General features: G+C 37.3%; 1 protein-coding gene across 1 annotated transcript in view; it reads right to left on the reverse strand.

The window, feature by feature from the left end:
• Nucleotides 1-18,952, reverse strand: part of LOC131197664 (sodium channel protein type 5 subunit alpha-like) — a 391,694-nt gene that overhangs the window by 128,619 nt on the left and 244,123 nt on the right. The window contains exon 17 of the mRNA XM_058182005.1: nucleotides 8,432-8,902. Coding sequence (XP_058037988.1) covers nucleotides 8,432-8,902 — 471 coding nt within the window. The remainder of the gene's footprint in view (nucleotides 1-8,431; nucleotides 8,903-18,952) is intronic.

Raw genomic sequence — 18,952 nt, forward strand, 5'->3', positions numbered from 1 at the left:
AGTCTTTATTTCATCTGTACCTGAATTTATTTCACTCATTTTAATTTACATCAGCAACAACAGCTCTTTATGGGTCTCTCAGGGAAAGCGGCCCAGAATTCTGGTGGATGCCCAATAAGAACAGATTAAGAAACATGGAATAATGTATTGTGTCCACCTCATTTCTCAGGTGAACAGCAACAAATTCTACTTGGAGATGAAATCAATAGAGAATTGTAGTGTGGTGGCCAAATTATGAAAGATAAACAGGAAGACGTCTTTATTTTAAAGTATTTCTTGGTTTTTGGCCTTTCAGCATTCGCTCTAGTATACCTCCTAATTTTGAGAGATAGTTAACTTCTTTGGGCTTATGTATCCAAAATAGTGAAGGCATATTGTGGGAGCTTTCACAAAATGGCTGGCTGGGGCAAGGGGTTTGTTCAATGATAAAGTAACTCCCACCATGGGGGTGTCTAGTCTTATGACATATCCACTAACAGAGGGAAAATTAGTGAAGTGTTTTAGAAAGCCATCTAATACTAAAAAATATTATTTATCCATGTATCCATTTTTAAAATATGTTTACAGGAAGATTGTATACTTCCAGACAAGGCACTTGGGCTTTATATTTTTCAATGCTTTATTTTTTTATTAGATTTATTTTACAAAGTGGCCCCTTTGTCTATTCTCCTAACAAAAACAAATCTCACTTGGTGATCTCTCTGAGCTTGGTTTTCTTGCAGATATTTCAGTACCCAAATAAGTAACACCATCAGTGCTAGAAACTGTTTTTCTGCCTTTTTTTAAAAAAAACAATCCATTCTAGTACTGATGATGTTACCTATTAGCTAATGAAACATCTGCAAGAAAACCACAAAGCTCAGAGAACACCAAGGACCCCACAGTTACCTCCTTTAAGAGAGGTATTCTTGAAAAATAACAAAACTGAAGATTACATAACATAACATAACATCAGAGTTGGAAGGGACCTTGGAGGCCTTCTAGTCCAACCCCCTGCCCAGGCAGGAAACCCTATACCATCTCAGTCAGATGGTTATCCAACATTTTCTTAAAAATTTCCAGTGTTGGAGCATTCACAACTTCTGAAGGCAAGTCGTTCCACTGATTAATTGTTCTAACTGTCAGGAAATTTCTCCTTAGTTCTAAGTTGCTTCTTTCTTTGACCAGTTTCCACCCATTGCTTCTTGTTCTACCCTCAGGTGCTTTGGTGAACAGCCTGACTCCCTCTTCTTTCTGGCAGCCCCTAAGATATTGGTGCTTTGCTTTCCATTTAACGCTTGTTTAATTAAAACCATCCAAATCTGGGTAAAAATACAACCAAGTTGGTTCCAAAGGATGCCCTGGTACTCAAAAGCATTACATGAAATTGCTGGATTGGAGCATCCTGACAATAATTACGTATTTCCAACTTGATTCTTTCACAATCTGGCTATATTAGACTTTAGAATGCATATTTCTATGCAGAATTCCCTATTGATGTGAATCATTGGGGTTATAATTTGGAGTATTTAACAACCAGGGATGTAGTTTGGAACATCTACCTACACTGAAAAGAGTAATAAAGTTTCTTGGCTGACGATCCCCTTTTGGTTTAAGCATTGTGTCTTCTTTCAGGAATAAGCTCTAAGATACAGTTAGTCTTCGACTTACAACAGTTTGTTTAGTGACTGTGCAAAGTTACAATGGCACTGAAAAAAATGACTTATGATGACTTTTTATACTTAGGACTCTTGTAGCATCCCCTGGGTCTTGTGATAAAAAAATCAGCCGCTTGGCAACTGATTCATATTTATGGCAGTTGTAGTGTCCTGGAGTCATGTGATCTTTTTTTGCAACCTTCTGACAAGCAAAGTCAATGGGGGAGCCAGATTTGCTTAATGACCGCATGGTCATTAACAACTACAGTGATTCACTTAACAACTATGGCAAGAAAAGTCAAAAAATGGTGCAAAACTCATTTAGCAACTGTCTTGTTTAGCGATGGAAATTTTGGGCTGTAAGTCGTGGACCACTTGTATTGGTTCAGTTTGGATTCTCCTGGAGTGGTTTCCTAATTCTTACCCCACAGTAATTCCTGGCTCTGGACTTCCAGTTACTATCCTGGGCTGAATAAAAATCAATAAACTAAAACTCTGGATTATTAAAGGTATGTTGCTTAATGGAGTAAAGGGTCAGCCATTCTAGATGGGGCTGCATGCATGATTCAATTGTCTCAGCTACAAATTTTCACAGTTTTAGTCACAAATTGACTTCCGTGGACCTCACTTCATACTTAAGAGGTCCGTAGAGGGGGCGTGCATAAGTGCACTAACGTGCCTATCATCCCTGTCATTGTATTTTTAGAATTATTCCTGTTTTTGTTTTTGTTTGACCAATTACAATAAATAAATAAACAAATGTCCAGTACTGAGTTTATAACATGGAGGTCTTAGATTTTGTCCTATCTTCTGTGCTTTATACCCCCCCTCACTAAAAGCTTCCTGGTTGTCCAGTTGTATCTTCTTGCAGACAGAGGTTTGATAGTATCCTACTATTGGAGTACTAGTGTACATTACAGGTATGCCTATCCTTATTGCCTTTAATTACTACAAAATGCAATCTTTAACATCTTAACTATCTGAAACATATATCTATCAAGATTCTCAGTCATCCAGGTCTTGGTTATCCCTTCGTGTTTTCTCAAAGGCAACTGGACTTTGTTTCCCTCCCCTCCCCCTTGAAGACGGCTCACTTCTCATCCAAGAAGCTTCTTCAGTTCCTCAATATCTATCAAGGCATGCAAGAACTGAAGAAGTTACTTGGAGAAGAAGCAAAACATCTTCGGGGTGGGGGGGGAGTCCAATTGCCTTTTGAAAAAGCACCTTTGGACATCTGAAACACATTGCACCAGTTTTGAAATAGATGCATTAGCCAACCCTTTCTTTGGGACTCACATTTAAAAATTTGATTCTTGCCTGCAAAAGTCTAAACAGTTTAAATTTGAGGTACATAATGTATTTCCTTCTGCTAACCTACCTGGACATTAGGATCATCTTGGGAAAGCCCTTTATGATTTTTGTTGCCTTCCAAAGTGAGATGGCTGGCAATTTCAGCATGTTCTCCCAAAGGAAATTCATATGGTGCTTTCTTAGCTCTCCCTTCTGGTGACATGTAAAAATTTTTATTTTTAAACCCAGAATCTTTTCTTTTGATATGATGTTATATTTTTTTTCTTTTAGCAAAGAAAAGGCTGGTATTGCTCCCTGTACAGATTTTTTTTTCTTTATGTATTTATGGAATATTGTATTGTCAGCCACTATAAAAACCTTCAAACTAGTAGAGAGTAAGTTAAATATAAGTAATAAACAAAGAAACAAACTCTGCAATCAATTGTGATAATACTTCTCTTTGTTTCTGTGGTTATGGTGAGATGGCTTGGTGCCTTTTTTCTCCAGCTGCCAAGATCTCAACATAAGTAAATATGCTAATGGAACCATACAAAACATAACAAAGCAGCCCAACTAAGAGCAATCAAGCTATTAGAATGCTTTTATGTCTCTGATGCAGAAACACTAACAAAATCCACTAGCAAAGGTTAGGAAAAGGACTATTAATTAACTCAAAGATGATATTGTGTTAGCAATCTATATGCAGCAACATATGGCAAATGATGACCCAAAACAAAAGCTTTCCTAAAGATGTTCAAATCCCTAGAATCAACTACAAAGGAAACAATATTGAAGAATAATTAAAAGGACTCTTGATAGTCAAAATGCAAGACAGCTCTTGAACCAATTCATAAATTCCACCCAAGAAATAACACCACAGATCCAGAATTTTTAAAACCATTGGATTTGCCTTTCCAAGATCTCTTGCAGGGCTTAAAATGACCCAGTCAGAAAAGCAACAGTAGTGGATATTTCAAAGAGTAATTCATTATCGCAAGGGTTTATTAGGAGTGCCTTAATTGTATTTTTTTATTTTTGCAGTCAAGGTTTTTTTACATAAAGGGAAGCCAAGGAAAAGGTTCGGGTAAAATGAAATGTCTGTGAGATTAGGGGAAATTGTCAAATACACAGTAAAAATTTAGGTATCAATGAAGAGAATATACTCAGAGTTGAACTGGCCGTCCTTGGTGCTCTTTGACCTTGGTAGTTTTTTTCCAGACATTTTATTACCCAACTTGGTAATAGCTGTGCTAGGAAGGAGTAAAGTTTGCTTTCTGTTTATACACAGATAGCGCAAGCCATTTGTGTTAGTGGGAGTGTTGTTTTCTTCTTGGATTAACACCAAGATTAACAATAGACTAACAATCAAGAAGTAAATAACAGCCTAATCAAGGAACGATCAAGATTATTCCCACTACCACTGACAGAGCTAGCTACTTTAAGAGTGAAAAGAGCACCAAAGATACACACAAACACAGGTATGTTCATTTTACAGTTTGTAAATTGTATGTGAGACATCTGTGCTAGAAACCTTGTGACTGCTAGGACAGGAGATTATTTTAGAAAACTAATAACTACTGTAGCTTTTCAGGGAATCCACAATGCCTGTTGCAGTGGCATCTTAATGTGAGGGTCAAAAATGGAATAACAGAATTGGAAGGGACCTTGGAGGTCTTCAAGTGGTTAAAATATAGTATTGCAGGCTAATTCTGCTGACTGCCAGGAGTTTAGCAACTGGCTAAAGGTTGCCTCAGACTTCCATCCTTTTGATATTGGTAAAATGAGGACTCAGATTATTGGGAACGAGATGCTGACATTGTAAATTGCCAAGAGAATGCTGTTAAGCACCAGGAGGTGGTATTGTCTAAATGCTGTTGCTTTTAAGACTGCTATGTTTTTTAATATTGACATAAATTTCCAGGTGAGAATTACTTTAAAAATTATTGTAACCTTCTTCCCATTAGACGTACCTACCATAAAATTCTTGTGGATTAAAGAGAAATCAAAACTTTGGTTATCAGCAATCTTCATAAAGAAATGGTTAGATAGGCTAGATTCAAGAAAACATCCTTGAAGAAGGCAACCACAATCACTACCACCCCATTTATGCCAAGAAACTCCCCCCCCCCACAACTTACCTTCCTCTCATGCTCTTGATAGTAAAGTCAGTTATTTCTTCCCAGGAATTAAAAAGTCAGGCATACTCTAGTACAGGTAGTCCTTGACTTACAACTAAATTGAACCCAAAATTTCTATTGCTAAGTGAAACATTTGTTAAGTGAATTTTGCCCATTTTATGACCTTTCTTGCCACAGGTGTTAAATGAATCACTGCAGCTGTTAACTGAGTAACACAATTTTTAAGTGAATCCAGCTTCTTCATTGCCTTTGCTTGTCAGAATATTGTAAAAGGAGATCACATGACCCCAGGACACTGCAACCGTCATAAATACATTCCAGTTCTAAAGTGTCCGAATTTTGATCATGTGACCATGGGGATGCTGCAACGGTCATAAGTGTGAAAAATGGTCAAAAGTCACTTTTTCAATGCTGTTCTAACTTTAAACGGTCACTAAATGAACTGCTGTAAGTTGAGGACTACCTGTATGGAGTTTGGGACTAATAAACTGTAAGGCAAATAAGTATTTTGAAAGTAAGCTTAGGAGACTGCGGGCAGGATGAAGGAATCAGATATGGAAATAGAAATATTTAGTGCAATTAGAGATTATGCTTCACTTATTATGTTGCAGAGATATTAAGAAAGGTATGAGTACGGCATTATTGCATGTACAGTATCTGCAAACCCTCAGTAGCTTATCAGACAGAAGAAGAAAGAAAGAACTCAAATGGAAGTACAATCAAAGGAACTAAGCAAAGAGAGCTTAAAGATTTGCTTAGATACTGCACTGTTCCAATTTTCCCAACTTGCTTTTAAGACAAGATACAAAGCCTTGGCAATAAGCAAAATTCTAGAGGTAATATATTGGACATTTGTTCAGGCTTCAGGACCATTAGGAGGGATTCTGCCCTCATTTTTCACAATGCTCAGATTATGCAGAATAATCAGGTGGAGCCTGATGGAATTCTCAGTTCTTTCTCCAAGGGAGATTTACCAAGAATTCTCCAAAATCATAAGAATTCTAATTATCCCCTCTCTCTTTTTACATGTGTGTCTACAATAATTATCTCAATGATAGAAAGAGTAAGTGAGTGAAAGAGAGAGAGAGAGAGAGAAAGAGAGTCTATGCAAAGAGAAAGAGAGAGAGAGACTAGAGAGAGAGAGAGAAAGAGAGAGAGAGAGAGAAAGAAAGAAAGAAAGTGAGTGAGAGTTTATGTAAAGAGAGAAAGAGCTTAGAGAGAGAGAGAGAGAAGGAAAGAGAGAAAGAAAGAGAGAGAGAGAGAGAGAGAAAGTGAGAGTATCTCTATATAAAGAGAGAGAGAGGGCTAGAGAGAGAGAGGGAGAAAGAAAGAAAGAGAGAGAGATTGAGAGAGAAAAAAGAAAGAATGAGTAAGAGAGAGAGACTATGTAAAAAGAGAGAGAGAGACTAGAGAGAGAAAAAAGAAAGAATGAGAAGAGAGAGAGAGAGTCTATGTAAAGAGAGAGAGACTAGAGAGAGAGAAAGAAAGAAAGAGAGAGAGAGAAAGAGAGAGAATCTATGTAAAGAGCGAGAGAGCCAAGAGAGAAAGAAAGAGTGTGAGAGCTTAGAGAGGGAGAGAGAGAGAAGGAAAGAGAGAAAGAAAGAGAGAGACAGAGACGAGAGAGAGAGAGAGAGAGAGAGAGAAAGTGAGAGTATCTCTATATAAAGAGAGAGAGAGGGCTAGAGAGAGAGAGGGAGAAAGAAAGAAAGAGAGAGATTGAGAGAGAAAAAAGAAAGAATGAGTAAGAGAGAGAGACTCTATGTAAAAAGAGAGAGAGAGACTAAAGAGAGAGAGAAAAAAGAAAGAATGAGCAAGAGAGAGAGAGAGTCTATGTAAAGAGAGAGAGAGAGACTAGAGAGAGAGAGAGAGAGAGAAAGAAAGAAAGAGAGAGAAAGAGAGAGAATCTATGTAAAGAGCGAGAGAGCCAAGAGAGAAAGAAAGAGTATGTGTGAGAGAAAGTGTGTATGTAAAGAGAGAGAGAGAGAGAGAAAGAGAGAGTATATGTAAAGAGAGGGGAGGAGAAAGAGAGAAAGAAAGAAAGAATGAGAGAGAGAAAGTCTATGTAAAAAGCAAGAGAGTCTAGAGAGAGGGAAGAAAGAGTGAGAGAGAGAGAATGTGTGTCTATGTAGAGAGAGAGAGGGACTAGAGAGAGAGAGAGAGAAAGGAAGAGAGAGAGAGAGAGAGAGAGACTACGGTGAGGGGGAGAGAGACAGGCACATGGGGACTATGCATATTAGAAGCCTATTTTGTTGCACAAGTCCCTAACCACTATTTCTCAGGATATCTAAAACACACAGAGATAAGAAACACATTTGTTCCCTTGTCTTTCTGAATTTATGCTTCCTGAATCAGCTACAACTACTGCCTGCATGTCATCCCCAAGCAACATTTCAGTCGTCAGTGAGTATTTCACAGTGGTTAATTCTCAACAAGACAAACAAAAAAATCTTTCAGATTTGATACCCAGAAGCTTTCTTGTGTTTTACAACTTGCATAAACCATTCACAAACTATCAATATCCAACTCATAGCTTCCTCCCAAAAGAATACAACATCAAATGGTGAATTAAAGTCCATTTCTACTTGTAAAGGCCTTAAAGACAGCCATAAGGCAATAAAAAACCTGTTTTGTCCGATTGTTTCAGGACCACTATATCTTTTTAACTTTCATGAGTTCTAATCAAGGACCCTAGAATTTTCATCCTGGTACTGAGAATTCTGTTTGGGGACCCTAAATTTCCACAGCGAACTACAGTTTTCAGGATTCCTTGGAGAGAAGAACTAACTAACTGCTAAATTAATCTAGTTGCATAGTTCTGTCCTTGGAGAACACCATGGCAACCATTGCTGCTGTTATAAAGGGAAAAGCTTGGTACTGTAATATATAAAAGAGTTTATCACGGAAGGATATTCCAGTTTTGGCATTAACATCTACAAATACCCAGAACAATTAAAGCATCAATGTTGCTGTTTGTGTCTCAATTTTGGATGGTTCTAATATTGTCCCCACTCCAGGATCTCAAGTCCGCAAAATGGGCATCACTCAGTCACACAGGCAATGAGTGTGGGACAATTTGCCTACAAGCTGAGATCCTATATGAATTCTGGATTGGCTACTATCCACTCTTCCAGAACCACATCCTTGTCTGCATCTGCTCGGCAAACCCAACAGATTGCAAAATATCTCTATCCCATACATATCTCTATCCCAATATCCATGTATGAACAGCCTTTTTCAAACTGCAGGAGTGTTGAAACTACAATGGCCTCAATTCCCAACTGTGTTTGGAAAAGGCTATTCTGCAGTTTGTACCTCTTTCTCATAACTTCCCTAAAACTATATTGGTTGGTTTAAGGAGAAACATACCTGGTCTGTTTCTGTGAATGTGCTTTGCTCATCATCTTCAATGTCCGACTCCCCCATAGCAATAGGGACACAAATGGACATGTTTGGGTTGGTCATAAAGTCATTATTGTGGTCATCAGACACCTGATGCCTCGCTTTGTTGATGGCAGCTCTGGCATTGCTGGTGTGGTTCTCCTTCTGGTTCTGCTCTTCTTTGACAAACTCATTAGCCATGTGGTTGTTAATGCAATTGTGCATGACAGGTTGGTTGTGGGTCACAAGCTTCATCATGGCTTTCTTTTCAGCAGTTGCTTTTGGCTGTCGAAGGACCCTGCAGCAGAAATTCCACATGGACCGCTTGAGGTACTTCAGCCCCCTATTGATGCGGGCAAAGGCCAGCTGCAGGTTGTTCATCTCCCCATCTTCGTCTGGCGCAGAAAGATTGTCAGCACTAAATGAGCTCAACAGTAAGGCAAGAAACAGGTTCAGCACCTGAAATGCAATAAAATATTAAGAAGTATTATCTGAGTTTTCTCCTGCATTCTGTTGTTATGTTTGGGTGGATACAGGCAGTCCTCAACTTACAACAGTTTGCTGAGTGGCCATTCAAAGTTACAACATCACTGGAAAAAGTGACAGGCCTGTGACCATTGCAGCATTCCCATTTTCACGTGATCAAAATTCAGGCACTTGGCAACTGTTTCATATTTATGATGGTTGCAGTGTCCCAGGGTCATGTGATCACCTTTTGCAATGGGAAGCTGATTCACGTAAGAACCTGGTTAGTAACTTTGCAATGATTCACTTAACAACTATGGCAAAAAAAGTCATAAAATGAAGCAAAAGTCACTTAACGTCTTGCTTAGCAACAGAAATTTTGGACTCAAATGTGGTGGTAAGTTAGCAACAATCTATATAACCTAACTCTCTTCTATCTGTAGCCTATCCTGTCTAAAACCATAAATGACAAGTTCATTTTTTTCTGTTTCATACAAAAAGTCTATATTATAAGAGATTTCCAGTCACAATAAAAATAGATATTGACTTTTCTCTGATCAAATAAATCAATTTAGCCATCTCAGCAAGTTCCATCATCTTTACCAATCATTACTCTATTGTGAATAGTGCTGAATTTTTCTGTTGATTTATACAATAATTTTGTTGTAGTTATCTTGTGGAAAAACAAAGTTCCATAACTTTTTAATAATTGTTTGTCCATCAACCCCAGAATTTCCTAGCTTTTCAAGTTCCTACCCTTTGAACACAAAAGAAATGTCCCTTCTTGTTGTTCACATTTCCTATATAATTTTAATGGGCCTTTATACATTCCAGAAAATCTCTCTAGTAACATATACCAATGGAATATCATTGTATCAAAAAAAAAATTGGATTATAAAATAGGGTAAATTATAATACTCTAAGCCACATATTTCCCATTGTTCCATATATATATTACAACTAAAATTTTAATCCACATTAACATAGTTTCCTGTGTTCTTCTGTTTCAAATTTCAATAAAAGTTTACTCATTTTAGCACTTACATCTTCATCATTTGCACACAATTCTATTTCAAATTCATTTTTATAATGTTCAAAAAACCATAAATTCTTTTGTCTACTTTAAATCTTTCTAATACTATAATGTAAATAAGAGAACCATTGACAACTATAGCAATATTCACCCGAGGGACTGTAATCTCCCGGTTGTTTCTACCCATCCAATTCAATAGCGTGCTGGAGACTGGAATGGCATGGAAATTGGAGGAACTGAATACGGGTAGTCCTTGATTTACAACAGTTCATGTAGTAATTTATAACTGTTTTTCACATATATGACTATTGCAACATCCCCATCGATACGTGATCAAAGTTCGGATTCTGGACAATTGACTCATATTTATGACGGTCTGCCCCCTCAACCCTCTCATTATGTGCTATATTCTCTACTCAGTATTTCAGAAACCAAAGCGAACAAGAAAGGAGACAGTGGGTGTCTCTGTTTTTTTCTTTTTTTATATATCTTACAGGATTTTGCTAGATGCCCATGAACAATTATTTGTGCTTTCTGTGAAGTGTAAATCGATCTTACCCATTTTATAAAATTACCTCCAAAAATCACAGTTATCACAGCTTAACAGCTCAAATTGTCAAAGGCCTTCTCTGCATCTAAGAAAATCAATGTGGCTTGCTTTTCATTAGGAGAAATATTAGAACATTTCTAATATTATTCCTTAACAGTCTTTTACGTAAAAATACACACTGATCCTCATGAATAAACTCTTGCAAAATTATTTTCAGTCTATCAGCTAGAATTGTTGGGAGCAATTTGTAGTCATTATTCAAAAATGATAATGATCTGGTTAAAGTCAAATCTTGTCCTTCTATAGATATTAATGCTACACAGATAGTCCTCAATTTATGACCACAATTGAGCCCCAAATTTCTGTTGCTGTGAGACATGTATTAAATGAGTTCTGCCCCATTTTACAACCTTTCTATGCCACAGCTGTTAAATGAAACACTAGGGTTGTTAAGTTAGTAACATGGTTGTTAACTGAATATGGCTTCCCCACTGCTTGTCAGAAGGTCGCAAAAGGGGTTCACATAACCCCAGGACACTGCAACCATCATAAATAGATGCCCATTGCCAAGAGTCCAAATTTCGATCATGTGACCACGGGGATGCTGTAATGGTTGTGTGAAACATAGCCATAAATCAATTTTTTCAGTGCTGTTGTAACTTCAAATAATCGTTAAATGAATTGTTGTACCTCAAGGACTATCTCTAGCAGCCTCTTTCCTACTCTCTGCAATACAGTGAATTAAGTTTTGCAGTAGCATTTTAATACAAGATTGAGACTTATAATACAAGTAGTTCTCAACATGTGACCACAAATAAGCCCAGAATTACAGTTTAGTAAATCATTGTGATCATTAAACCAGGTGCCCAATAACTTGCTCAATGACTGCAATTCTGGCAATTCTTCCCTGTTGTGGTTATTAAGCGACTGCACAAATCATTAAATGAAATGCGGGATTTTTCAAGTGCCGAGGGAGATCTTGAGAGCAGAATGGGACAACTCTCCATGGGACAATTTAACAATTCAATTTAATTATTTAAAAGTTTAAAAAAAAAAATTAATTTATGTCATTCACATTTCATTCTATGCCTCCTTTTGCATCCTTTCTTTAATGTTCTAGTCCACCGTTTCTTTGATATTAATGTAACTCTTGTTCCACAATGAATTGTCCCATGCGAATTGTCATAGACCCCCTTGAGGGGTCCCTTAAAGACCCAGCATGCACTTTTTTCTGGCTCAAATCCCCCACCACAGTTTCCCCTTCCCAGTAAAGATGCGGCCTTAATGGTGTTGCAAAAAAGATCAGTCATGTCACATAACAACCCACTTAATGACCAGCATAACTTAACAACCATAATTATTGCAAGGTCCATTATGTAAATCCAGGACTACCTATACAGAGGAATAGAGATTATGAACAGACCTATAGTAATAAAGGAAATTTCTGAAGCTATAAAAGAGACTAAACTACCTTAGCATCACGCTGTGTAATGAGACAAAGCTTTTGAAGGATGAACTGGATCGTTGTACTATATGCAATTTATTTTGAAAACTTTTTAGGCTAATGAGCAGAGTTAAAAGGCAAGTTTCAAACAATGCCACAAACCTGAACATCATCAAAATTTGGAGAGAGACACTGAGAGGAAATTTAATACATTAGATGTTTTCTTACTCTATGTAAGCAAATTATGCACACCTATGCTAGACCTCCATTCTCCTTTTCGCAGGAGGAAAAAGTACCACACAGCTACTTCTTGACTTAACAACAGTTCATTCTGTGACTGTTCGAAGTTACACTCTGGTGGGCCTCTGGTGGCTCAGCAGACTAAGTCTGTCAGTTATTAACACAGCTGCTTGCAATTACTGCAAGTTCAAGTCCCACCAGGCCCAAGGTTGACTCAGCCTTCCATCCTTTATAAGGTAGGTAAAATGAGGACCCAGATTGTTGGGGGCAATAAAGTTGATTTTGTATATAATATACAAATGGATGAAGACTATTGCTTAACACATTGTAAGCTGCCCTGAGTCTTCGGAGAAGGGCGGGATATAAATTCAAATTTTTTTTTAAAAAAAGTGAACTTATGACCATTTTTCAATTACGACCCGCGCAGCATCCCCATGATCCTGTGATCAAAATCCAGACACTTGGCAATTGGCTCATATTTATGATGGTTGTAGTATCCTAAGATCACATGATCACTTTTTGTGACCTTCTGACAAGCAAGTCAACAGGGAAGCCAGATTCATTTAACAACCGTGTTCCTGACGTAACAACTGCAGTGATTCATTTAACAACTATACCCAAAAAGGCATAAATGAGGCAAAATTCACTTAGCAACAGAAATTTTGGGCTCAATTGTGGTCATAAATCGAGGACTGCCTGTACTATGGTTCACACTCTGCCCAAATTCTAGCCCAAATTCTCTTCCACTGAACCCCTTTTAGTCCCTCCTATGTGGAAAATTAAAAACTTATTTTAGGGTGCCTTGGCCTATGGCAAAAGATCAACCAATGGGGTCAGCACCTTGCTTTTCAATGTGGTGCATTTCTTCTTTCTATGCAGACTTAATGAAAGTGCTTCTAAAATTAGGAACTTGAAAAAGAGAGAGAGAGAGAGAGAGAGAAAGGCAGAGTGGGAAAGAGGTACATTTTGTTCTTTGTATTGTTATATTTATACCTTCCAGGACATCCTAGCTTCAATGCAGAGGTGCTTATTCAGAAAGGAGAACTAGCACAGCCTTACAAGGCAAAGGTGTTTTAGTTCACGGGACTTGGATGGACCCCTGCTTTATAGGTAGTCCTTGATTTACAACAGTTTGTTTAATAACCATTCAGAGTTACTGAAAAAAGTGAGTTGGGGCCATTATTCACACTTGCAGCATTCCCGTGCACTTGCAGCATTCCCGTGGTCATGTGATCAAAATTCAGATGCTTGACAACTGGTTCATATTTATGATGGTTGCCCTGTCCCCAGGGTCATGTGATCCCCTTTTGTGACTGTCTGTCAAGCAGAGCGAATGGGGAAGCCAGATTCACTTAACAACCATGTTAGTAACTGCAAACATTCACTTAACAACTATGTCTAAAGAGGTTGTAAAATGAGACAAAACTCACTTAACAAATGTCTCACTTAGGAGCAGAAAATTGGGGCTCATTTGTGGTCGTAAATCGAGGACTACCTGTATTTCATAGTGAAGTTATTTATTTATTTATTTATTTATTTATTTATTTATTTTGTCATAACAATATATGTAGGTATCATACAAAAAGATTATATAATATATAAACACATATATGGGTAAATATAAGGAGGTATAAGCATATATGTATATAGGAAGAAGAAAAGAAAAAACAATAGGACAGGAATGGTAGGCACGTTTGTGCGCTTATGCACGCCCCTTATGATCCTCTTAGGAATGGGGTGAGGTCAATAGTAGACAGTTTTTGGTTGAAGATTTTAGGATTATGGGAAGAGACCACAGAGTCAGGTAAAGTATTCCAAGCACTGATGATTCTGTTACAGAAGTCATATTTTCTGCAATCTAGATTAAAGCGGTTGACATTAAGTTTAAATCTATTAGTTGCTCTAGTATTATCGCAATTAAGTATTATGTTTTAATTAAGTATTATGTTCTCACTTAATTAATTAATTAATTAATTAAGTATTATGTTCTCACTTGCCAGAAAGAACAAAATCCAAAACCACTTCCGGGGGAATCTTTAGTGTATTAATCAGGGCAATAAAAGGAATTTAAAAAACCCAATGCTTTTCTATCCCTTCTTATTGAAATTGATGATAAGGAATTTGCACTGAATTTTCTTTCAGAGAGTTCCAATAGAAATCTTTCGTAGTGTATTCTTACTCTTTTTTTTAATGATAAGATGGCCAACAGATCTGCAGGCAGAGACTTTCTTTCAAACTCTGTTTTCCTAGCTTCCTCTGCTTAAATCCCATGGGAAAAAAGGTTTTGAGAGCAATTATTCCCAATGGGCTTTCTCAATTTGGAAAGCATAGTATTTAGGGATATTTTAATGTGGTAAGAAGATCTGTCATTGAAATAAACCCTCTAATAGCCCCTTCGCTCTTTCAGCAGTGAGAGCAGCTCAAAAAAAAAAAACACAATCAGAAGAAATTCAAAAGAATTTCTCAAGCACTCTGAAAATAAACATAAAATATAAAATCTCATTGTAGGAGAAATTTATTGGGAAACTGCAAAGCATTGACTATTTCCTGACTATTTTTTATTGCTAATCTCTTCAGTCCTGGTGGTCCAATATTCTAATCAAGTACAGGTTATCCGCAACTTACAATGCAGCCAAACATTTCCATTGCAAAGTGAGTTTTGCCCGGTTTTATGACCTTTTTTGTCACAGTTAAGTGAATCATGTGGTCATTAAGCAAATCCTGCTTCCCCCATTGATTTTGCTTGCGAAAAGCTGGCTGGGAAGACTATAAAGGGTGATTCCATGAACCTGGGACAATGCAACATATCATAAGTACATGCCAGTTTCCAAGTGCCCAAATTTTGGTCAGGTGACCATGGAAATGTTGCAATGGTTGTAAAGTGAAAAATTGTTAGTCACTTTTTTTTCAGTTGTAAGTTGAGGAATATCTTGGTTCCACACTTCTCCAGTTTATATCCTACAGCTGTATTTGTTGGCAATCATGGAGGAATACCAGAAACTCTTGATTTGTTATACTCAGTGAATCACTTCAAATGAATGCAAGGATTTCACCATGGGTGCCTATTGCATTTTATCTGTGAAGCCTTAAGTATCCAAATACCAGCTCAGAATCTCATGTGTTGTGACTCGGCGACTGCTGTTTCCCATAATTTGTTGTCTTCTCTGTGTTTAATCATGAAAATAAAGTTTAAGAACTCTTGCACATCAGTGTGATCCGAATTCCACTTGATCTGAAGTGTCGCTGTGACTGTAAACCTACCAGGAAATCAATCATAATTACAGGTAGTCCTTGACTTACAACCAATCATTTAGTGGCTGTTCGAAGTCACAATGGCACTGAAAAGAAGTGACTTAGGACCAATTGCCAGACTTTTCAGCATCCCCATGGTCATGTGATCAAATTTCAGAGACTGAAATGTATTTATGACAGTTGCACTCTCTTGGGGTCAGGTAATCACCATTTGCAACCTTACCAATCGGCTTTTGACAAGCAAAGTCAAGTGGGGAATCCAGATTTGCTCAATGAATAAATGATTCACTTAACAACTGCAGTAATTCACTCAACTACTGCAGCAAGGAAGGTCGTAAAATGGGACAAAACTCACACAACAGTCTTGCTTAGCAATGGAAATATTGGGGGCAATTGTGGTTGTAAGTCCAGGACTACTTGCATTATTTATTTATTTTGTTTTATTTATTTATTTTTTATTTGCATTTCTATCCCGCCCTTCTCCGAAGACTCAGGGCGGCTTACACTATGTTAGCAATAGTCTTCATTCTATTTGTATATTTATTGCCCCCAACAATCTGGGTCCTCATTTTACCTACCTTATAAAAAAGTTTGGGCTAACAAATTTCAAACCCCAAAAAAGCACCTCACCCATTTTCTTTATAGTTTTCAAAACTGCCTCAGTTCATCCAACAGGCTGATGTTAAACCAGCAGGCAGCAGGAGTGAGAGACAATAGAAATAGGAAATCCACAATGCTAAAATAGCTGTGTAAGTAAGATACAGAATATCCTTCACAATTAGCTGCCAAATTTTGTGGTTCTGAAATACACCCTGGAGAGGAGCAAAAAGGTGCTTATATTTTTTGAATCAATAAAACTGGTTCTTTCTAATCTAAAGGAACAAAAGTTGATGCCCATTACTAAATTTTAAGCCATAAACCATCACACAGATAATATGTATTATCTGAAGCAAATTCTATATAGGTAATCCTCAATTTACAATAATTTGTTTAGCAACTGTTCACAGTTATAACAGCACTGAAAAAAATGACTTGTGACCACCATCACATTTATGACCGCTGCAGCATTCCCATGATCATGTGATCAGAGTTTGGATAGTTTGCAACCAGCATATATTTATGACAGTTGTTGTCCCGTGGCCATGTGATCTCCATATGCGACCTTCTCAGCCAGCTTGTGACAATCCAAGTCAATGGAAGAAGCCAGATTTGTTTAAGTATTAATCAGTGGAACAACTTGCCTCCCGAAGTTGTGGTTGCACCAACACTGGAGGTTTTTTAAAAAGAGATTGGATAACCATTTGTCTGAAATGGTATAAGATTTCCTGCTTGAGCAGGAGGTTGGACTAGAAGACCTCCAAGGTCCCTTCCAGTTCTGTTATTCTTTCCTGGGTCTGAAGGCTACTACTTTCTATCCTGCATTTCAGGATGATTTTGAACTTTCCATCAGCTACTTAAAACACAGTTGTGTCTCCTATTCCTCTCTTCCTAAGTTTAAACTTTAGGACTGTGTCAGGAGCAGTCCTACGAGGAGGGGGCTGTAAAAGAGTTTAAAAAATGGAGGCCACATGATCAGGTGCATGTAAAAAGAGATCACACTTGATCACAAGATGATGCGCTGGAATCAAGTTGGCAAAACTCCTTTGACTTAACAGCTTTTAAAGTTAAAAACCAAATCCCCCAACAGCAGCTTTTTATGCTGAATTCTTGTGAATAAGAACATTTTACTTGGTCTATCCATTTTCTGTGTTGATCACAATTCTCTCCTAGTCTGCTGTGAGGGCTGTTTAAAAACTGTTTGCAAATATATTGAGTTTGTTTTACTTCTGCACCAAGTAAAATTTGCAAAGTTCTTAATTGACGGGACTTAGACTTTCTGCTCTGCATATAATCAGTGATAACTATAAAAGTGGGAGGATTTTTCAAGGTTATTTTTTTTCAGTTACGCACAGATACACATACACTATTCACTTTTTAGTCAAGCAATACACAAAATGGAGAAAATGAGTAACTTGAACAAATTACATTCAGGGAACAAAAAAATCTTTTAAACAATCTAGTTTATATCCAGAGCAATGTCCATTCTTTCTATTTTTCTATTCTTCCAAACTATTTTTGTTTCTGTTATCATTATATACCATTTCTTCATTGTAATTTGAACTTCTCACTTCTTCGTTTTTCTCATCAACTCCATGCAGCAACAGCTTCTAGAAAGTTTTCATGCTCTTGACCTATTCACTCTTCCTTTATAATTTTTTCTATGCTCTCCTAATTTATTCTCTCTGCATAACTAAACAATTTCAATACATTTCTTTCATATTGGAAGTCAGATGTGTATTCAATCCATTCTGTTCCAGCACCTTCCTCCTTGACTCCATGTCTTCTGAATTTAGCTTATAGATTTCTTAAGCATTGTATTTCCATTTTTATATATCTTCTATTAGACTTAACTCTCATTTCCTATAATAGAAGGATGCTGCTACTGTACACAGAGCCACTTATGTTCTTCAAATATTCATGTCTTGCAACCATTCACATCTACCAAGACCTTTCTACCAGCACTTGATACCTTCTGATGACCTATTCAGTCATCTGAAGAAAGAAAATATTTTCAAACCACAGTTGCCATGGAAGATATGATTCATCTCTGAAAGACAAATCTCTTGCCCTGACAATTTTGCTCAGTGATGTCTTCCAGAATGACTATGGTGGGAGCTGAGTTAGACCACCTGCAGGTCTATACTCTACCCTACTTCTGAAGCAGAATTGACCACAAGCTGTTAATTCCAAAAAGGATGGTCTTTTCTCTGCTTACTGCAATGGTTCAAAAATTTTTATCCCATCTAAGCAGGTGTCTACTTCACATATGTACCACTTAGAAAGTCCTACTCGGCTCTTTTTTATATAAGCATTTTAAGAGCCCCCCCCCTTTTTTTTGTAACTGCGTAACTTTATCCCAACACACCTGCACTTGTGTAGAAGGTGCTTTTTTCATTCTGGGTATCATTTATCATAGGCTATTTGTGTTCCATTGTGATGTTTTACAATCTGCAGGCACCCACGTAGCAAACCCAGGAGCCTGCACTTTCTGTCATTCGGATGTTTTGCTTTTATTTTTGAATAGCCTACCTTGGAGACACGATGTCTAGTGTTTAGAAAGAACAAACCATTTATGAGTTTTGCCTGTTCACTTCACTTACATTGCCGCTTCTGGTACTCTTATGATGAACATTTTTTTTTAAATTGCTCGGATACATTGCCCAGTTTCTGCATTAATATCTGCATCGTTCTAATATTAATGTTCTTCTGAAATGGCGTGACACAAAGATTCTAATATTATTGAAAAGAGGATCAACCTCAAATCTGTTTTGAAATGAATTTCCCAGATCTTTTCTAAAAGTCGGCAGAAGTGAGCCAGCTCTAAATTGGGTTTGAAGTTCCTGATCCCTGAAAAAGGAGGAAAGATTCAGACCACAACATCTAGATGGGACATCCTTTCTGAGATTTATAAATAAAAAAAGGCAT

The sequence above is a fragment of the Ahaetulla prasina genome, chromosome 4 (assembly GCF_028640845.1).
Source record: "Ahaetulla prasina isolate Xishuangbanna chromosome 4, ASM2864084v1, whole genome shotgun sequence".
NCBI lineage: Eukaryota > Metazoa > Chordata > Lepidosauria > Squamata > Colubridae > Ahaetulla > Ahaetulla prasina.